The sequence below is a fragment of the Melospiza georgiana genome, chromosome 3, assembly GCF_028018845.1.
Source record: "Melospiza georgiana isolate bMelGeo1 chromosome 3, bMelGeo1.pri, whole genome shotgun sequence".
In the NCBI taxonomy this organism is placed as follows: Eukaryota; Metazoa; Chordata; class Aves; order Passeriformes; family Passerellidae; genus Melospiza; species Melospiza georgiana.
Genome location: NC_080432.1, coordinates 100,097,752 through 100,117,514, shown reverse-complemented (window position 1 = coordinate 100,117,514; position 19,763 = coordinate 100,097,752). Strand labels below are relative to the sequence as shown.

Sequence of the window (19,763 nt, the reverse complement as noted above, 5' to 3'; positions counted from 1 at the left end):
ATTACTGGGAGGAAGAAAAAGGGAAAATTGTGAGAACTGAATCATCTAGACAAATTATTGTTAGGTATCTATGGCTATTAACTGCTAATTATTTTTTCATCCATGTCCAGTTCTGATGATGAAGATGGTCAGTGACAATCTGTGAAGTGCAAATGAGCCACTCCTATTCCACATGCTCTCAGTGTGCTCTTGAGAGTTTAAGTACAATATGAGTATGTATCTAAATCAATAAAGTCCATAATCCATTATTCAGAAACACTACAGTGCATGATAAACATGCAGAAACACCAGTTCAGCACATCCTTTTAAAGAATCTGTTCTATAAAAACATTATCACATATTCTTGCACTTACTTATGATCTTTGCTAAAATCAACATAACAGAATTTAAATCCAAGTAGTTACAGTATAGTTACCTTGGCAAGCTGCCTGCATCCAATTCACAAAACACACTGTGCTTAAACTGTTTTTAATGTTGTGCAATACAGTTAGGACCCTCTGTCAAAGTATTTAAGGTCATGAGATTTTATTTTAAATGCCAAAGAAAATGAACTAGATACTAGTAATATTGTAATGTTCTACCTTAAAAAGCCATAGCTTTGCTCTTCTAACTTTTGAATGATAGACAGTAAAAAAAGGAAATCTGAAGAAATATGATGAACAGTGATACTTCAAAAATCATCCATTTACTACATTATTGTAAGATGCAGAATTACATCAGAAAGTCTGAAAGAAAACTGAATGAAATAAAATAATTACTTTGGCAAGTACAAAGGCCCAAATTATTAACATCTATAGAACTGATTTTTTCACCTAAACACAAAATAACAAAAAAGACACTAAACAAAACATCATTTATCTAACTTCATCAGGATGAAGTAACACATAATAGCAACTAAGTACAATTCTGTGTAGAAGATTGCCATTCTCTTGATCCAGGCCAGAAACTCAAAGAGCTGTTCAGTACAGGTAGGCCATCCACATTTTCAGAGTTGGACTTTGTTAGTTATATTTCTACCCTTGATGTGTACACACCACATTTGAAAAAGTAAACAGTAAAAACTGTCAGCTCTAATTTAAGAATACTCTATGTGTATTACATCAGCATTACCACATTTCATCAACAAAAGTTCATTACTCACTGAAAGTGGATGTCAGAATTAGTTTGAGGTCTCCACACCTCTCTCCCCTCCCCATGAAACTATGTATTGAAACTTTCATGTACACAAAAACTAAAACCAGGGTGAAAACCAATGAATTGATTTCAAGAACAATTAGATCTTTCCTTTTCCATGTGAATGTGGGTGCAGTGAAGTGATTAGACAGAAATACTAATTAGACAGAAAAACTGCAGCTCTGCAGTTATGTGCAGTGTCCCAAGTACTCACCCAACTCTTGAGCTCCCATCAGCTTTCTGGAATGCCTCCAGTGATTCAAAGCTTTACATATTGAAACCAGAGTCCATAATTAGACTTAAAAAATAACAAACGGTGGGAGAGCTCATCCATTTGTATGCTAGTATTCCATCAACTTAGAGAAACAGGACTCAGATGATAGCAGTATAAAAAACTGCATGCACTAGTAAAACTGTTTTTCTGTTACAAAAGTATACAGGAAATGCAACTAATCTCCACGGGAAGAGCATGACAGCAAGACATGGGAGACAGAATACATTGGTACACTTTCTTCCAAGATGGGTACTTACAGAAATACAATGTAGCTTCTTGTTTTCCTATCTTAATTTCCTATGGATGGCTTTTAATAACACAGACCCTTACTTCATTCTAATGCTTGGTCTCAAATGCTACTCAAGGTCCATAACCTACTCTTTTTTAAAACTATATTCTTTGTCCACATCTCACTAAGCACTTTTAGACCAAGCCTGCTTTCATGAAAGTGTAGAATAAATACCACCAAAAGCTATTTTCTTTAGAGACAATTCCAAATAACTTTTAAAGATACTGAATACTTTGAATTGCTTTAGAATACAATCGAAAACTAATGCCAAGGTCTAGAAGGGAAACATTTTCAATTCGCTCCATTGAAACACCTCTTTTTTATATGACCTGTAAAACAATTTTGAGATAAGCATATCCTGCATACACAAACATCTTAGCAGAAAGCATATTTGTCAAGCTAAGCTTAGCATTAAAAAATATTTACATTAGCAACTTTTCTGCATAAAACCAAAGAAGATAATAAATGCATACCTTAAATATTTGCTTGATGAAATGACCTTTGTAAGAAATTGAATGTTAATACAAAATTCCAAAAACGCCTTTCACCAGGGAAGATTGTTTTGTCTTCATTCAGCAAAAACAAGCCAAGTTAAACTTAAGAAGCTTCTCATCCCTTTGGCTTTGACTTTTCAGAGTTAGTAGCATTAGTAGTAGGAGGGCTTTGGATTATTTCTATTTATTTTCAAATTTTTTAAATGCCATTTGTTAACATGATAGAATTAACATTCTACTAAACCAAAGAAATTTGTGGTGTTTGGGATATTCTGTGCAGGGCCACGATTCAGACCCAATGATCCTGATAGGTAACTTCCAACACAGCATATTCTGTGATTCTATGACTGACTACTACAAAACGATAAGAAATCCACACATAGATATTTTGGCTACATACAAATGAAATAAACTTTATACCAGAAGTTCGCAAAAAAAATAACCATCGTGTGTATCATGGGGTCCAATACCATTAAAAAGACCCAGGCTTAAAAGATTTACAGTTTGAATTAAACAGATCCAATAAAAATTACCACTTCTATTATTACGACAAACTTAGTTAAATCCCTATGAAATATGAGTCCCACCTATATATTAAGACTGGACTCACCAACTCAAGCTCACTGACTAGTGGGGAAGAAGTCCTGCACTTTTAAGATTTCTAAACCCATGGAACAGAGCCTGAAAGGCATCACCAGTATGTAAGCTGAGTAACTGCATCAGACTTTGAAGACAGGAACCATGTTGGCTGACCACTCCCACACAGTGGAAAACAAAAGCAAACTTGACTACTGACTATATACTTAAATACTGGAAATTTGAATGCAAAAGCTCAGAAGACAAGGGGCAAAACCCATGCCATCATATTCTTAGCTCTTTGAGAGAGGAGAGGAAGAAATATTTGATTATGGGAATGTTGCAATATGTACCATTAGAAACATGGGAGTCACTAACCATACTGAAACATGGAGGGAGTGCCCATCCTGGCAGCAATTCCTGGAGTCATCTCACCCAGGCACCTACTTTGTGCCAGGAGAGGACAATGAGGTGTATCAGGCCCAAATCCAGCTACATGGCACACATGCCCCTTAGCTTGAAAGCCTCCACCAGAAATGAGAAAACCTAACACACATCTACGTCTGATATTGTGGCAACACGTGGCTTATGTAGCTTGTTGTAGGTGTAAAATACCAGCAAATATTATTATTTTGGGCAAAAAATATAAATACTGGATTAATTAACTTTACAAAATTCAACTTGTTCTATGATTAACTCCTGCATTAATCCTACTACAAATAATGAAACAACTTAGTTTTAGAGACTTTTGCTTTAATTTTTAAATGTCAACAAGTGTCCCAATACAACCAAACAAACATACTTTGAGTTTACCTTCTATCCCAGGTAAGAAGCTGATCTGAGGGAATCTTCTGCCACTTGCAAAAGGTGTGAGTAAGCCTTCAGTTTTTGGAGGTACTAGCATTGCCCTTAGATGACAACATTCTCAGTTCATCACCACAAAATCAATATTCCTGGAAGTAACCAACTTTCTGTTGCTAATTCTGACCGAATTCAAATCACTGTACAGAACTTACAATGGACCCACCCTGTGTGTTTGATTTGCTTGTTTCATAAAGAAGGAAACCATCTTTTCTTGCTAGAAATTGAGATTTTGTGTAGAACTCAAGCCCTATGGTAAAACAAACTGTACCATGAATTATTATTGGTATTTTTAAATGCTGCCTCTCTTTCAAGGGCTTAGAGTTTTAATTTTTTTGCTGCCTGATATCCTTCCATCCTATTCACAGACAGTTAAGATTTATTTAAATATTCATATCAGTAAGTGAACACACAATAGTTGAAATCAGGTATGTCACAATACTTCATTGTATGTCAATATCAGCTTTTCAAAAATTAATTTTAAATTTCATTTTGTTGAACTGGTCCTAGGATCAACTGTAAAGAGCCAGTAACTGTATGCAAAACTTAAAAAGAACATCAACATATGAGAGACAGCTCATCAACTGGTCCCACTAAGAGCAGGTAATTAAGTTCAGCCCAAGGATTCTGCCTAAACCAATGAATCTTATGTACCTTCTCAAGAAGAGGATGCAGCTCACAGAGAGTAAAAGTAAAATCCCACAAAAGCCTTTTTATACTTCCTCTCTGCAAAACTACTAAAACACATAAACACACTATTGTCAAAACCAGTATTTCAGACAGCATCATAAAAATTGAGTTATGCTTGTGCTCTAGGAATAGCTTTGTTATCTTTGGGGGTAATAGCTCTGGTTGTAACATTGGTTTCTAGTTTAATTCTTCTTAATTAAATCACTTTTCCCAATATTGGACTTGCAGTATTTTGTCAACATAAAATTGAGCAGAAATGTAGGGAAAAAAAATCATTTCAAAGTAAAAAAAAAGGAAACAAATTCCCCTATGTGTCGGTCAGGCCCACACTGAAGCACCATGCTCTGTAACAAATACACTAAGATGACAAGACTAAATTATTAGCCTTCAATATGTCCCCACAAAGAATGATGTGCAATTTTATTTAAACTGTAAGTTACAAGATGTCCTCCTCATTCCTCTGGCTGGCAGAACTGCTGTGTGTTACTACCCTTCCTACAAGTGCAGGAAGTGAGAAGTCTCTGGGATCTCTCGGGCAAGCACGGCAAGGTGTGCTGGCTGGAGCTCGGCAGTTCAGTGAGAGCGCTCCCGGGACACGGCCGTGGCTCAGCCTGCCCGTGGCCGTGGCACTCCCACGCCGCAGCCCAGCACCCAGCCAGCACCACAGGGACACCGGGGCTGCTCAGGGCAAGCCCCAGGGCAGGGCCAGCAGCACTGCCCAGCAGCAGGGTGGGACCCTGGGGAGCTGTGGGATCTCAGCACCTCAGGACTGATGTGCAGAGTGACCGAGACCACCCTTGGGGGGCTCAGGAGTCCTGGAATGTTGCCAGAAGTGTCTGGTGGCTGGACTTTGATCCTACACGGGAGACGACACCTGCATGAGGATGGGAGGATTTCACTGGGGTAAATGGTGAAGGGATAAGTTAATTAGAGAGTGAAACACAGGGTTTAAGATTTCTGTACAGGGGGGTCTAAAGAAGTAAGATGGAGGAATTGGGGCGTGTCCTGTTCTTCTTCTTCTTCTTCTTGGCCTCCATCTTCTGTGGTGATGTTGGCACTTTGGGATTGGTTATTACTAAAAGTGCACTGGTTAATAAGGGTAAAAGGTATTGGGGAAAACAGGTAAATATTGTATACATAATACGTTTACCTGTATTACGTATAAAGATAGGTGACCGCCCCGGGGGCTCTCAGCGTGCTCATGGCTGGCTGCTGTGCAGACCTCTGTCGGGCCGAGAGAAAATCTCTTAGATAAACAACTAATAAACACCGAGACCGAGAAAAACCCTGAAGCCTCTTCTCGTCCTTTGAAGCGCGGGCGGTCCAAGGCCACCCCAGGCCTTTCCAGGTCATTAAAACAGCCGAGAAACCGGCAAGGGTTTTTTCTCAGCACACTGAGAGCCCCCGGGGCGGTCACCTATCTTTATACTCAAAATTACGTATACAATATTTACCTATTTTCCCCAATACCTTTTACCCTTATTAACCAGTGCACTTTTAGTAATAACCAATCCCAAAGTGCCAACATCACCACAGAAGATGGAGGCCAAGAAGAAGAAGAAGAAGAACAGGACACGCCCCAATTCCTCCATCTTACTTCTTTAGACCCCCCTGTACAGAAATCTTAAACCCTGTGTTTCACTCTCTAATTAACTTATCCCTTCACCATTTACCCCAGTGAAATCCTCCCATCCTCATACAGGTGTTGTCTCCCGTGTAGGATCAAAGTCCAGCCACCAGACACTTCTGGCAACATTCCAGGACTCCCAAGCCCCCCAAGGGTGGTTTCGGTCACTCTGCACATCAGTCCTGAGGTGCTGAGATCCCACGGGGAGCTGGGCTCACATCCTACCAGCAGCCACATGGAGCTCCCCATCCCCACAGCTCCCAGTGTACTGGGATGTGCCCTGGACTGGCACGTGCTCAAGGCTCAGCCCTCAGAACAGCCTGGTTCTGCTCTCAGTGTTGGCCCCTCCTTCTCAACACACAGTGCACGAGGGATGCTCCAGTTCCCCTGAGCATCTGTATCTGTGTGGACATGCAGGTGAGCAGAGCCCCAGGTGAGCACAGACTGCCTCCCATCCTCCCCACCTAAAAAGTGGAAACAGAGGCCAACAACAAAATAATTTAGCAGTGGGGAGAAGGAGATCAAGAGGATTCTGCAACAGAATTGGAGACACTTCTTGTTTAATAATTATTTGTTGTGAGAGTTTTTAAAAGAAGTAATTGTTGCAAAATAAAATTAGATCAGTACTGGAGAGAAAACCATTACAATAAACAAACAGGTGCTCTGAAAGCACAAAAGCAGCGTTTTACTGTTTTGCAGACTGCAGAGATATAATTAAAAGGTGAAATAAAATAACAGTAAAACAGTAAGAGCCTTTTCCGTGAAGAAGAAGGTGAGGAAAAAAAACCTACCGAACAGCCCCCTCCCTCTGAACTCTCAAAGAAACACCAACCTAAATGAAACATTTGACTTTCATTTCCGACAGGAAACTGAAGCGATGAACAAATACTTTATGACTTCAGCTCTCCTGCTCATACACGCAAACAAATTCCATTCTTCCCAAGGAGAAGAAAAGCATATATCCTTTTGGACAAGAGCTAACAATACTTAATAGCTTGATTATATCAACAGGCTGATTCACAGACTTGTGAATTCATTTCAGTGTGTCACAAAGATGAATTTACCAGACCTATTTGTTATTCTTTGTTTACTTTTAGAGTGAATTATTTCACTTTTGGTCAACAGGAAAAAACAAAATCAGGAAATGTGCTCACTGAAGTGTTGGATTTAAAGTTTACGTGCCTACGATGTGAGAAAGTATGAAAAATCTTGGGACTCTTGGATTTTCTGCAAGCCTTTCTGAAGATGAAGTAATTCCATCTGTGCTATAGAGACAATGCCAACAATCAAAGCAACTCCAGAATAAAGTTCGACCATAGAACAGTGAGACTGGAAGGTGAGAGAGGAAGAAAACCAAAATGCCATAGGAGTACTAACACTAATTAAAAGTGAAATGATGGAAGACTCTTTCTTTTAAGGCACAACAAGCTTTATGCAAAATATTCTTTATACTGACTAACAACTGTAATTGGAGCTACAATATCAACTTTGATGGACCAGTGCCCTGATTCAGTGTAGGCAATTCCTACAACCTTAAGGAGCAAGAAGATAAGTAAATATACAGCTATAGGGAGAAACTGCAGCAAGCCTTCTAGAGTACTGCTACTATTGTACATTGTAAAATGTGTGAAATGTCTGTATATGAACTACCTTAATCTTACTCTGTAAGCAAAACAGTAGTTTATACTATTCTAAAGCTTTAAATACCAAGCAGGTTTAAAAGTCCAGTTAAGGTGAGACGATCTTCATATTATGTAACAATTTTATATAATATATGTTAGCACAGTAACAAAAGAATTCTTTCAAAATTTATTTTGCTTACCTTCCTTTTCAGCAAATGATTGACTATCTGCAATGACTTTTGGTATTTCTGGATTGTAACGAGTCCCCTCTGGAAAAATCACTAAATACATCTGTAGAATTAAAAAAGAAATAAAACAGACAAATTCTTATAATCAAACTGACTGCTTTTACAGAAATTATCAACACTTTATAGGTCCATATTGTATTTAGCTCACACCATTGACTACTGTAAGGATCAAAAGAAAATCAGAATACTTGAGCTAAAATTTCTTAGCTCTAAGAAACTTACTGCTCAAGGTTCATAATAATTTCCTTTGAAAATACACCATAGAATATACTCCATGTGATTTAGGAAGGGAGACAGCATGTGTCAACAGAAGTCAGCAAGTCAGGAGCAGCTGATATCAACAAGAATACCAGTTTTAAGAGATTTTGAAAAGACAGACAAATAAATCACAAAGTGACCAATTTATTTTAGTAGTGATCTTGCCTCTAGTCTTTCCTTATACTGAAATATACAATAATTCATTCATTATTAGAAATACTATAAATTGAAATTATAGGTCTGTTGGGCATTTTATGTCTCTCATTGAATTGGATATTAAATATATTAGGAACTCAAACTCATAGTTTAGCGTAATTTGAACTTTAAAGTCACATTCCTTTAAGCATGAGTGTGTGCAAGGTTAGATTTCCCCAGTAAATTAATTTCCTTGCCTGTTCAGCACCAAATCTATGGGTTCTCAAATGACTACACAGGTAAAGGTTGCCTAAGTATCTGCATATCTGACTGTAAAATTATGTATCCAAATAGAAGGAGTCAAATTTGACAATTTTCCATTTTCTTTTGAAACAGAACAGAGCGGTTTCAGGATTTTTGTGTGTGTGTGCATCATGCATAATCTCCTACAAACAAAGCTGATGCAAAACATCACTTAAACAGTGAAAATTCCATATTGGGGGCTCATCTGCAGAAGCAACTATGGTCACAAATGATTACTGCTATGGAGTTAAACATGACACATTCATAGTAAAATGCCTACTGTAAATACTTAATAAATTAGCTTTGAAGAAAGCAGTCTCAAGAAAGATATGAAAGAAAATAAGATAATGGATTTACAAAACAGTCCAAGGAATATTATCAGTGATTATACAGAGACTTTGATAATTGGAGGGCACATCACAACTCAAAAAGAGACACATAGGAATGCAACTTTGTGCTTCTGGCCCACAAAACATCAGAGCGTGCTGGTATTTGCACTTAATGATTGTGGAACAGCTACAGAAAGGGCTGAATGCCAAAAGACAGGCCCCAGCAAATGACCTCTCTAGAATCACCCCACAGTGAGGAAGGTTGAAAGATGCACTAAAATGCAGAGGTGGGAAGAAATCTAGGAAATGTGCCAACCAGAGAAGCCAGCTGGAGATCAAGAAAAAGGAGAGCTGAGTACATAGCCTAGAACCTGACAGGGAAAAAAAAAGGAAACAAACATCAAAAATAGCAAAACTAGTGTCAGCAGAGTAAAGAGAATTAGGAGAAAGACTGTACAGTATGTTTGGGGGAAACTGGCAGACTGCAGAGGCAGGTGAAGTCCAAGAATGTTCAAGGACCCACAGAAATCCAAGATGTGTATAGATCTGGTGGCGAGGGAACAAAAGAAAATGGGTTTAGGAGTCAAGGTGCTTACTTTTTCATATATAACTATAGCATAAGTATAGGGACAAGCACAGGAATCCTTAGACCCAGATGTAGTCCACACATCCCCAGTCATCTATACATTTCATATAAGAAGTATAATGTTGAAATATTTAAGTGACTAAGTAAAACTTTTCAGAGGTAGCTGGAAAGGACATTAACATTCAAATCCAGATGCATTTTTCTTTCTTTTCATATATGTGCTTATGTGCAAAACTTGTAATTTGGATGCTTAAAATGGTACCTCAAGATGAGCTGTTCTAGTTCCACCCCCATTAAAGACTGCATTGCTCAGCTCTAAAGGGTAATACAGAGACTGTAACAGGTTATAGAGCAAAGGAAATGAAGAACACAGGACAGGAATACCAGTCTCGGTACATAGCTCAGCACTTACAAGCAGGCAACATTGTTACTGGTCTTCAAAGCGGATAATCACCCCCAAAAGCTGGTTGCACAACAGGGAACAGTATCTACTTACTGCACACCTATGTGTAACACAAACCAGGGACTGAAATTGTATTTTACTTACTAGTAAACCTCTACAACACAAGCAGCCAAACAGGCTTGTTGACCAGAATCTGAATATCTCCGAGTTAAAAGCATACTAACAAGACAGAGAACTGGCCTTTGCATTAAATTCAGCATATAATAACCTACTATATAGCTCATTAGGACTGTTTTAACAGTAGAATTCATGAATGTAAATAGATGACCTACTTATACTCACATACAGTCCTGCACAAGACAAAGATACCCTGCCAGTGCCAGAACCACTTGTACAACTGGCTTTTCTCCCACCGTGGGCAGCAGAAGTTAAATCCTTAAGCACTATTTCCAAACACTGTAAAAACTACAAATCTCTAAGATTTTAATAACTAAATAAGCTCCCCTGAACTTGAAATAAGAACTTGTAGGAACATTTTAATTGCCTAGAAACACTAGCTGCAGTTTAGGCCATTTTTAATACAGATTTTTCAGTTAGGGCAATTAGCTACATAAAAGTTACACACTTTATTGCTGCAAAATACAGTGCTCATGTTCAAAACAGCAGTGACAGTTTTGGATTACCACAGTCCCTGATTCACTGAGACACCAATTTTAACCCAAGCAATAGGTCCCTATGCTCAGGTATGCATTTCATTCCATCTGTGGAACAGGTGGGTGTCAATAAACTTGGTATATCTCATCAATTTGAAAGTTTCAAGGAGTGGATCAGGATTCATTTAGTAGAACCCTACTGATTCTTGTTGGAGCCAGAAAATCAAAAAATATGTAAGTCTTTTGCATTTGGCCAATCAGGGGCTACCTGAAGAGTCCCCAGTGCCACAAGCCACAAATGCAATGAATGGAAGATGGTAGCTGCATTCTCCCAAACAGCAATGCTTCATTTCCCCAGCACTGTCAGGGTCTCACAGGCACACAGAAATGGCAATGGCATTAAGGGGGGGTCGTGCTCCCAGAGAGGAGACAAGGCAGCTGAGGGAGTCCCTGAGATAGATCCGAGTGCCACAAATTGAGCTGGTGTGGGTGGAGCACGGGAAAGCAGCAAAGTGACACACAAGTCCCTGGAATACAGAACAACCACAAACATACAGCAAGAAAAGGTGGCCAAGGGCTTTGGAGAACGTCCTGGAGTGAGTATATGCTACTCTGTAGAAGAAAATAGGGCATGAAGAAGTGGTAACTATTGACTAAAGGTATCTTGCATTCACTGTGCTGCTCTCATGTGAAAAAGGGAAAACAAATATTTTAATTTATAAAATTCAAAATTGTCTTACACAATGCATGCACTTGCTTAATTTTAATATTATTATTAAATTATTATATTTAATAATTATTTATATTATATTATTATATTTAATAATTAATAATAATTATTATATAATAATTCTATTATTATAATTATTAATATTATTATTATGCTGTTGTATCCTGACAGCTAAACAGATTCATATCTGCATCCCTTTAGACCACTGCCTGGAAAGTATGCTTCTATTGAATTGGATGAGAAACACTACTACTCAGACCAGTAACTGAAAAGCAGATGGTATGAGAAAGCCTATCTGGTAGAATTGGATCAAAATACAAAAGGTGATGTAGAAGAAGCAGGCAAGGACATCCGTGATTTATATACTTGTCAGGGATTTGCAAATTAGTAACCATATCACAAAATTATTACATTAAGCCTCATAGGAGTTGTATTAATTAAATCTCTATGTTTTTATTGTTTGATTAGCATTTCTTCATATGACAATGATTACTCTAGGACTGAATGAATGACAAAACCAAAACACATAGTAATCAGCTAAATATTGGTTGTACAGGGTTAAATCCCACATCTCAGAACACAGATTTCCTACTCTGGATGCATGATAAAAAAAAATAGAAGCGACATTTTCAGTCACCAAATTGAATAGTTTGCTGTTCAGAAGAGTTAACTTTTTTTTATAAATCAAGTAGATTAAGCATATCAAGTAACAGCTGGATACCCATTCATTGGGCTTACATTCATCTATGGCTTACATTAAAACAACATTAACACAAAAGTGTTCTTTAAACACTGTGACAGTCTCTGCTCTCACAAGACATATGATTGCAATTTGTTAGCAATCAGTCAAATTTTATGGAATTTTAAACCAAATCACATCTTGAGTGAATTTTATCAACAAAAGTCCTAACAATGCACCATTTAAGCATATAATTCAATGAGAGCTTGAAAAACAAAGTGACTTCCAGAAACAACTAAGAAAATATATTAGTTCAAGGTGCCCACTAAGAAAACACAGGTGCAGCAATGTTTCAGTCTGCTATCAGCTTTGTGCCTGTCTGACACTGCTGGGCTGCATCTGGGAAGAGGCACGGACCAGCTGCAGAGAGAAGGGGCTGCTTATAGCAGACAGGTGGGTGCAAGTCACAAGACAAGGTGAGCAAGGAGAATGATGCAGTCCACTGCTGTCTACACAAAAGGAGGCATATCAGAGCACTGAGCAAGTTATACTGTGCATGTAAGAGGCCAAGAGGCAGCCTTAGTTTGCCTGTCAGTTTTAACTCAAATGTACTTGTCATACCTTAAAAAAAAAAAATACACAGAGAAGCAGTAAAGAACTTGCTATGCTAAGGAGAACAGAAGACTGGTTCTGTTTTCCTACACATCTTCAATTTCTTAATGGGAAAAGGGATTGCTCCAGACAGACTGAACATTAATCATCTGGATTCTCTTTTTTAAATTGCATGTGGAGAGAAACTGTAAATAACAATGTGACCCTTAACACAGATTCCCGTCCATCTCTTCTTTATTGGTATATAAATCTTTCCTGAGCAGCTGAAAGGCCAGCTCATCTCTAGCACCACATTAAAGAAAGAACTCCACCACGTACACTCAGAATGACTAAGCTACACCAGCTGCCCACTACAGTGAGGAAAGTCCACCCTGAGCTGTACCATACAGTGCATGAAAATTCCAGAGTCACAGATTAGTTATTTTTGCATGAAGCTGATGAGTTCAGGGCATACTTGATCAAAATGTCTTCATTTTAAAAGCAATATGGTTGCTTGCAAATGTCATGCTAAGTTTCAGATCTGCATGAATAATGCAATAAGGACACAGGTTATCATGTTCTTCTCACAGTAGTAACTGTAGGTTAAAGGCCATTTAAGAGCATCTACATTTAAATTCTCAGATAAAGTCAGCTAAAAGAAGTTTAGTCTTCCCTCAAATGACAGCTCAATCGTCTGTGTCTTTTACCCCTGCAGATGCAAACATTTGCCTCAGTAAACAGGCTTTTAACAACTTTGGTTTTGTAAATTTAAGTGTCACTCCCTATACATTTGACTGATTTTGAAAGATTTTAAACAATTAATTTCTGCAATACTTATTTCTCTTCTATATTGCAATGCCTGATAACATGAGGCAAATGGCAACAGCTGCCTGCTACCCAGGTCCAGGTTCTGTGCTCATTTCCAACAGCACCAAACTCCCAGAGGGCTAAACAGCAGCAAAAAATAAGCATACCCAAGTGGTCTCATATTAATTAGGCATTAACTTTGATAGGTTAGGTATAGGCTTTCAATCTACACACAACTCAGGAGGGAGAAGAAAGATGATTCCACAAAGACTTCTGGATTTATTTCACTTACTAATCACATGGAAAGCAGAACCCACATCAGTTCTTATCTTTAAAGGAAAGCATTATGCTTAAACCTCTCCTTACATTCCAACTGTGCTAAAATGACACACTGCAGCCAGGATGAACACCATTTACAGGTTTCCAAGGACATAATCAGAAGAGTTTCTAGGCACATCTTCCCAAGATTGTATTAAAAGAAAAATACACATTTTTCGAAAGGAGATTAATTCAACACAGACTTCGAATTAAGACTCTTACCACAATGTAAACCTTACAATAACAACAAACTCCTGCTTTTTAGGGGGTGCAGAGGGAAGGCAGAAAGCCAGACTCAAGCAGAACCTGTCTTTTTAGCTAGCAAGAAAGCCATGGGCCTATCAGGAAAACACCTTGCTGGCTTATTTCATCCAGACTAACTAAAATGAACTTAACCAGCACTCTTCAGGGGAAAAAATTGCTTAGGGGGATGACTACAAGCATGTTTCATACATCCTGCAAGCAACCTTCACTTATTCCATTACACTCCAAGTTTTACAGCAAGTAGAATCTTTACCACTGACATATGGCAAATAATGAGGCAACACAAGCTCTTTACATCCCAGAACCCTCCCTGCTAATGAGGGTGCAGGTTGCCACCACTGAACATGACCATCTTCTCCATGGACATCATTGATTAGATACTGTTTAGTTGTTGTAATGTATTTCTGGCCTAACTTATATGCTAACAATTGGAACTTTCTTTTCTTAATTATAACACAAAAAGATAATGTTAAATCTTAACTGAAGACAAAATGAGTTTGAGCACTGTCTGAAATAGGGACACTTTACTCATTTAAGCCTCTCAGTAAGCACAAGGTCAATTTACTTTTTCAACAGAGGCACATGCACAAACATAAACTCACCATCTCCAAATAAGAAAAAAAATATGCTATTATGAATCTCAAAACAGCCCTTGAATTCTTTTTACCCAAGTCTCAGGATATAAAAGTTTTGACAATATGGGGAGTCTAAGTCCTAATAACACAATTTTAAATAAAATGGAAGTTTAACTGTTCTATATCAAGCCTTGCTTAAGTTGTTTTCTTTTAGCTTGGCCAAAAAGGAAGAAAAAAATCTAATGCACAGCAAGTAATGGAAGCAAAGCACAGCGATTCTAACCACTGAGCCACAAACCATACAGGGAGTCATGAGAAAAGTCACTTGGCAGTAACAGTCATTCTTCAAATAGAAAATTATCAAGAGTTTGTTTTCGGTATTTTTCCCTCCTCCAGGCATAGCAGACAAAGTTATTGAATTCTAAGATGTCATTGCCATTAAAAATGATTGATCATTGTGATGACTAATTAACATTTGGTAGGAAAGGTTCTTGACTTTTAGAAGTCGAGTGTATCAGTCTCTGACAAGCACACAGTAGTCAAAATATTGTCTTTTGAAACAGAGGGTTTTTCCTTTGAAATAGAGGTTTCTCAAGGAAGGTACTATAGTTCATGTTCTAAGTCCAGACCCCCCTTGTCCTCTACAGAGAGGACCACAAAGCTGCTGTCAATCATAAGGAACCAGTCAAACTTTCCTCAGTTTAATTAGAGGTATCACTCTAATCACAGAAAGTAACTGTAAAAACACAGAAAGAAAACAAATCCATGATTACCATCTTAGTAGTTTGTGGATATCGGGCATGGCTCTTTTCTCCAACAAGCCTTTGCCATTAAAAAAGTCAAAGAAATGAGAAGGAAGGTATAAGCTTACTGGAGTCTCAGCTTTCATCTGGGCCTGCAACTTCTCTCTCATTTCCTTCTCATTGAATTTGGCACTTCTTTTTACATAGACTCCTCCATGCTATCAGAGAGAAAAAAAAAGGGAAAAGGATTAAATATTTAAGTAGTTTAATGTAGAATAGCTGACAGAAGAACAAACAAGAGACAATGACAAGTCATCTTTATGACTCACGCTGCAAATTGCCTACAAGAGTTTCTCTTATCGCAAAAACATGTGAAACTAATTTTACATTTGCATATACTTCAGCTCACAAAATCCGTTTAAATAAAAATCAGATATAAACCCCCCCCCAATGCATTAGACACTTGAAGTGTCATGTTTAAAGGTGCTAAGTAATGAATTAGAGGATGGCATTAGAAGTGACCCCAGGGTATTTATTCCTGGCAACGCTGACATGCAGCTTCATTTGTATATCAAGGGAAAATCACAGAACTGAAGTTACTCACATGCAAGTACTTACAGGTCAATGCTTTCAATTCTATGTGCCCTCTCTTAAACAGTAACTAACGCAAATACTGGGAATGCAAGTATCATACTTCTACATACAAAATTTATCAATAGCATAAAAGTAACCTGCGTAGTTTTTGAAAACCTCCACGCACTTTACTAGAGAACCAGACTTTTAATAAAGAAGTTATATACCAAGAGAATAATTAAATAAGTAAACCAAAGTCTTCACAAAGCAAAGAATTCTGTAGAAGTATTTTTACTGAAAATTATTATAAAAAGTAAAACTATGTCCTGGAAGAGATTAATTTTATAACTTGTTGCACACAATTTATCACAGAATTTCAGTAAAAGTAGACACAAAAAGAAATTTGCCCTATCATTTCCCTCTTCCACCACATTGTTTTATCTACACAGAAAGAGTGTGTAAACAAACAAGCACCAGCTATGAACTACTGATACAATGAAGTCTGGAAAAAACATGATTAGCTTCCAAATAACAGAATTTCAGGTTTAAGGTACAATGTTTTCATGGTGACTCCGTAACTTGGTAATACTCTTTTCTGTTCACCATAACAATTGGTATTAGGATTTGTCAGACAACTTCTGTTCATTTATGGTTTTGCATGCTCTTAACAGAAAGATGACAGCAAGATTAAAACTACTAAGAGCTGAGCCTCACTCAAATACCTGATCTCATGAAAAGATACAGTACATGGTAGAAACAGGGCTGGTGGCTGTGTGCAGAGCTGAGTCCCTGGCATGGACAGGAATAAAATTGGAGGGGTTAGGAGGAGGCGGGCAGAAGAGATGGTCATGCAAAGTGCTTTCAGCATTTGCTTTTCATGGTGTGGAGAGATGGCTGCTTAGCTAGTGGTGCTTGATGTGACTTTTGAGTTGTTCTTCAAAGACTGCAGTGACAGGGAACAGAAAGCCAATGACCCATTAACTCCATACCAAATATTCTGTCTTAACTTTATCATGTGTGGTTCCCTCCCAAGGTGAATTAGCCAGCTCTAACACTCAGCTCTGCTGCTGTGACTGGCAGGGGACCAAAACCATGAACAGAATTCCCCAGCTTGGCTGCGGCATGGTGTTGGGACCATCCCACAAGCAGTTTAACAGTTTCAGACAGAAAGCACCATGAACAGAAAAACATTTCTGCAGCTGTGTAGTAAACAGAGCCTCATGTTATCTCCACACTCCACATGTAAGACCGTTTTCAAGGTCTGACACAATTAAAGGGAAACAGAAGCTAAAGCAGACTTAAGTACAGCTGTATTCTGACACCAAACACAACCATCCCTTCCAAAGGGGCAAACTCAGTTCGGTATGAGAAAAAATTCATCTACTATATAAGACTTCCATGTAATGGGTAGGTCATCATTCTCAGCTAGGTCAAGCCTTGATAAATAAGTGAAACCTGGAATTGAGGCATTGCCCTACCATCAAATTACTAATCAGCTGCAGTAAACTGGAAAAATACTGAACCAACTTTTCCTTGTTTGATTTGTCAACTTGGACAAATGAAGTTACTATTGGACTTTTTGGTCACGGACACACACCATGGCACCAAAGATAGATCTGGTGTTGCATGTCAGATATTTTAATGCTCAGAAATAGATTTGCACTTCTCAAGTAAATGAGCACAGAGTCATGTAACATAAGAACAGACAAAGTATCACAAGATCAGCGTTCCCTGCATTCACTCCAACTCCACCACTATGGCAGGTCCCCATGGCTCAGGGGTACAAAGCTAAAGAGAGGCAGGATATGTGGCTAAAACTCAGGAACAGCCAAAAGGGTGCACAAGTTGATGCTGGATAACAGAAAAGATAAAGACATATTCTCTGTGTTAGAAAGTCAAGCAAACTGTGGGGTATCAAAAATACTTTTCAAAATTACATCCCAGCCTCATCAAGGGCATAAGATAAACGGGAATGAATTGGATAGTATAAGCGAATAGGAGCGATGGGATGCATTGGTAGCAAATGATAGGAGCAAAAAAATATTTCAGATCCACCCAAAAATAATAAAGACAGCTTTAGGAAAAGAAAACAGTTCTACTTAATAAATCAGACTTGGAACATAATAGGTTAATTTAAGTGTTTCTTTTCTTTCCTTGCTATTAGATAGCTGCCTCAAAAAAGAATGCTAGTTATGTGATTGTATATAGCTCAAATTCCCCAACTTGTATTGTATTTCCTTTTCAGTAAGAGATCAAATATATGAACGCTCTTCAAAACAGATTTCTGGAAGTACTGTTTTTTAAGGTTATAATTTTTTTCCGCTGTACTTTAAAAGCCCCTCTCTCAGTCAACAATGGACTGTGTTTACAAATATACTTCCTTTGTGCCTGAATTTTGCTCTCCTGGACATCCAGACCACGTTTATTTCCAAACAGGATGTTTACCTGAGGAAGGGAATATGAATTCCGTAAGCATGGCGTAATTATGTGGCTCTGGAAACTTTTAGTGGAGTGTAAGTGACATCACTGACAGAACATCAACAGGAAGGGCAGGAAGTGTTTTATGTTTTTGCACTGTTTGGTGTGATAAAAACAATAAAAATACCTATTAGCTTGCACTGCAGGCCTTCTGCATCCCGTCTCGGTCATTTAGCCATATATGCATCACCACTGCCTGTCAATTGTGTCACTGATTTAAATATACATATATAAATGTATACATAGTCACCCCCCACTAAATCTTGCAGAAGTTTTCTTTTTTGAGGAGTTCAAATATATATTTAATATATACATGTTTTGATTAAAAATGTAGGTGACATTCAGATTAATTTCCACAGGAACCTCCTTTTAACAGTCAATATACAGCTCAGGAAACTGAGCACCGGATATTCCACATAGCAAAAGTAATTTTCCAAAATCTTGAAAAAAATAATTTCCGGAAATCTAGTGATAGTGAATGGAATATATATCCTGTTTGTATTTTAATTAAAGCAGACTTAAATCACAACCAGTGTAATGACTAAAGGCAAGGACAAAGAGCAAAATATTTCCATGCAGCACATCAGTCACTTTGGTGGACAAAAATTGTAACAAAGCATTAAGGGCAAGCATTAGACAATTGAGAATTCCATTTTCTCCTTATGCATACCCTTAGTGAGGTATGACAGGGTCTGACAGTTTGTAGTTATTCAGGGGACAGGGACAGCAGACCTACCAATAAAAGAAATTGTGAACAGTTTTCTCATTTTCTCTGCAGCATACACTTCTCAAAACATACCTATTTTACCAGAAACTATGGCAATCACCCATGCTCCAGCCTAGATCTATAGCCTACTCACTAAAGTGCTCATTCAAAAGACAACAAAGATTTTCAACCATCAAGCTGAAGACATTGGATGTGCTGCAAAGATGAGGGAAAGAGTAAATCCAGGAGGATTTGGACATATACCTGTAGTTGCCTACTCTTCATACACTCCATTACAAATTAATATAGTTCCAAACATACCTAATATAATATTTTTCTCAACCTTCTCCACCTTCTTGGCCTGTTGGACAGGGCTGGCAGTCAATTCAATCAAACAGTCTAATTCTATTAGAAATATTTTCCTAAGCGTGTGGGGGGTTTTGTTTTGGTTGAGATTTTGCGTTTTTGCTTGCTTGTTTTGTTGTTTTGTTTTGGTTGGTTTGGTTTTTTTTCTTAATTTTTTTTGCCTGGGCAATGGGGTGAGGGACAGAAAGCAGATTAATATTCAGAGAACACATGAAGAGAAAATGCAAAAGACAAAGGAGAGAAGTCTTATTCAATAAGCACTTTGGAACCACTACCCAAAACTCTATCCATTTCTATTCTACTAGCTAAGCACCCATCTAAACCCTGAGATAAGTACCATGAAGCCATTTCTGCTCACCTAGAAAAAGGACAGTACTTCCAAACCCTCCATCTCTACATTTTATTTTGTTTC

The 19,763-nt window shown here is 38.0% G+C and overlaps 1 protein-coding gene across 1 annotated transcript in view; it reads right to left on the bottom strand.

Moving 5' to 3' along the window:
- AGPAT5 (1-acylglycerol-3-phosphate O-acyltransferase 5) overlaps nt 1-19,763 on the bottom strand; it is a 55,593-nt gene that overhangs the window by 19,701 nt on the left and 16,129 nt on the right. Inside the window, exons 4-5 of the mRNA XM_058020584.1 lie at nt 15,357-15,446; nt 7,807-7,897 (exon numbers count right to left, since the gene is read on the bottom strand). Of these exons, the coding sequence (XP_057876567.1) occupies nt 7,807-7,897; nt 15,357-15,446 (181 nt within the window). The remainder of the gene's footprint in view (nt 1-7,806; nt 7,898-15,356; nt 15,447-19,763) is intronic.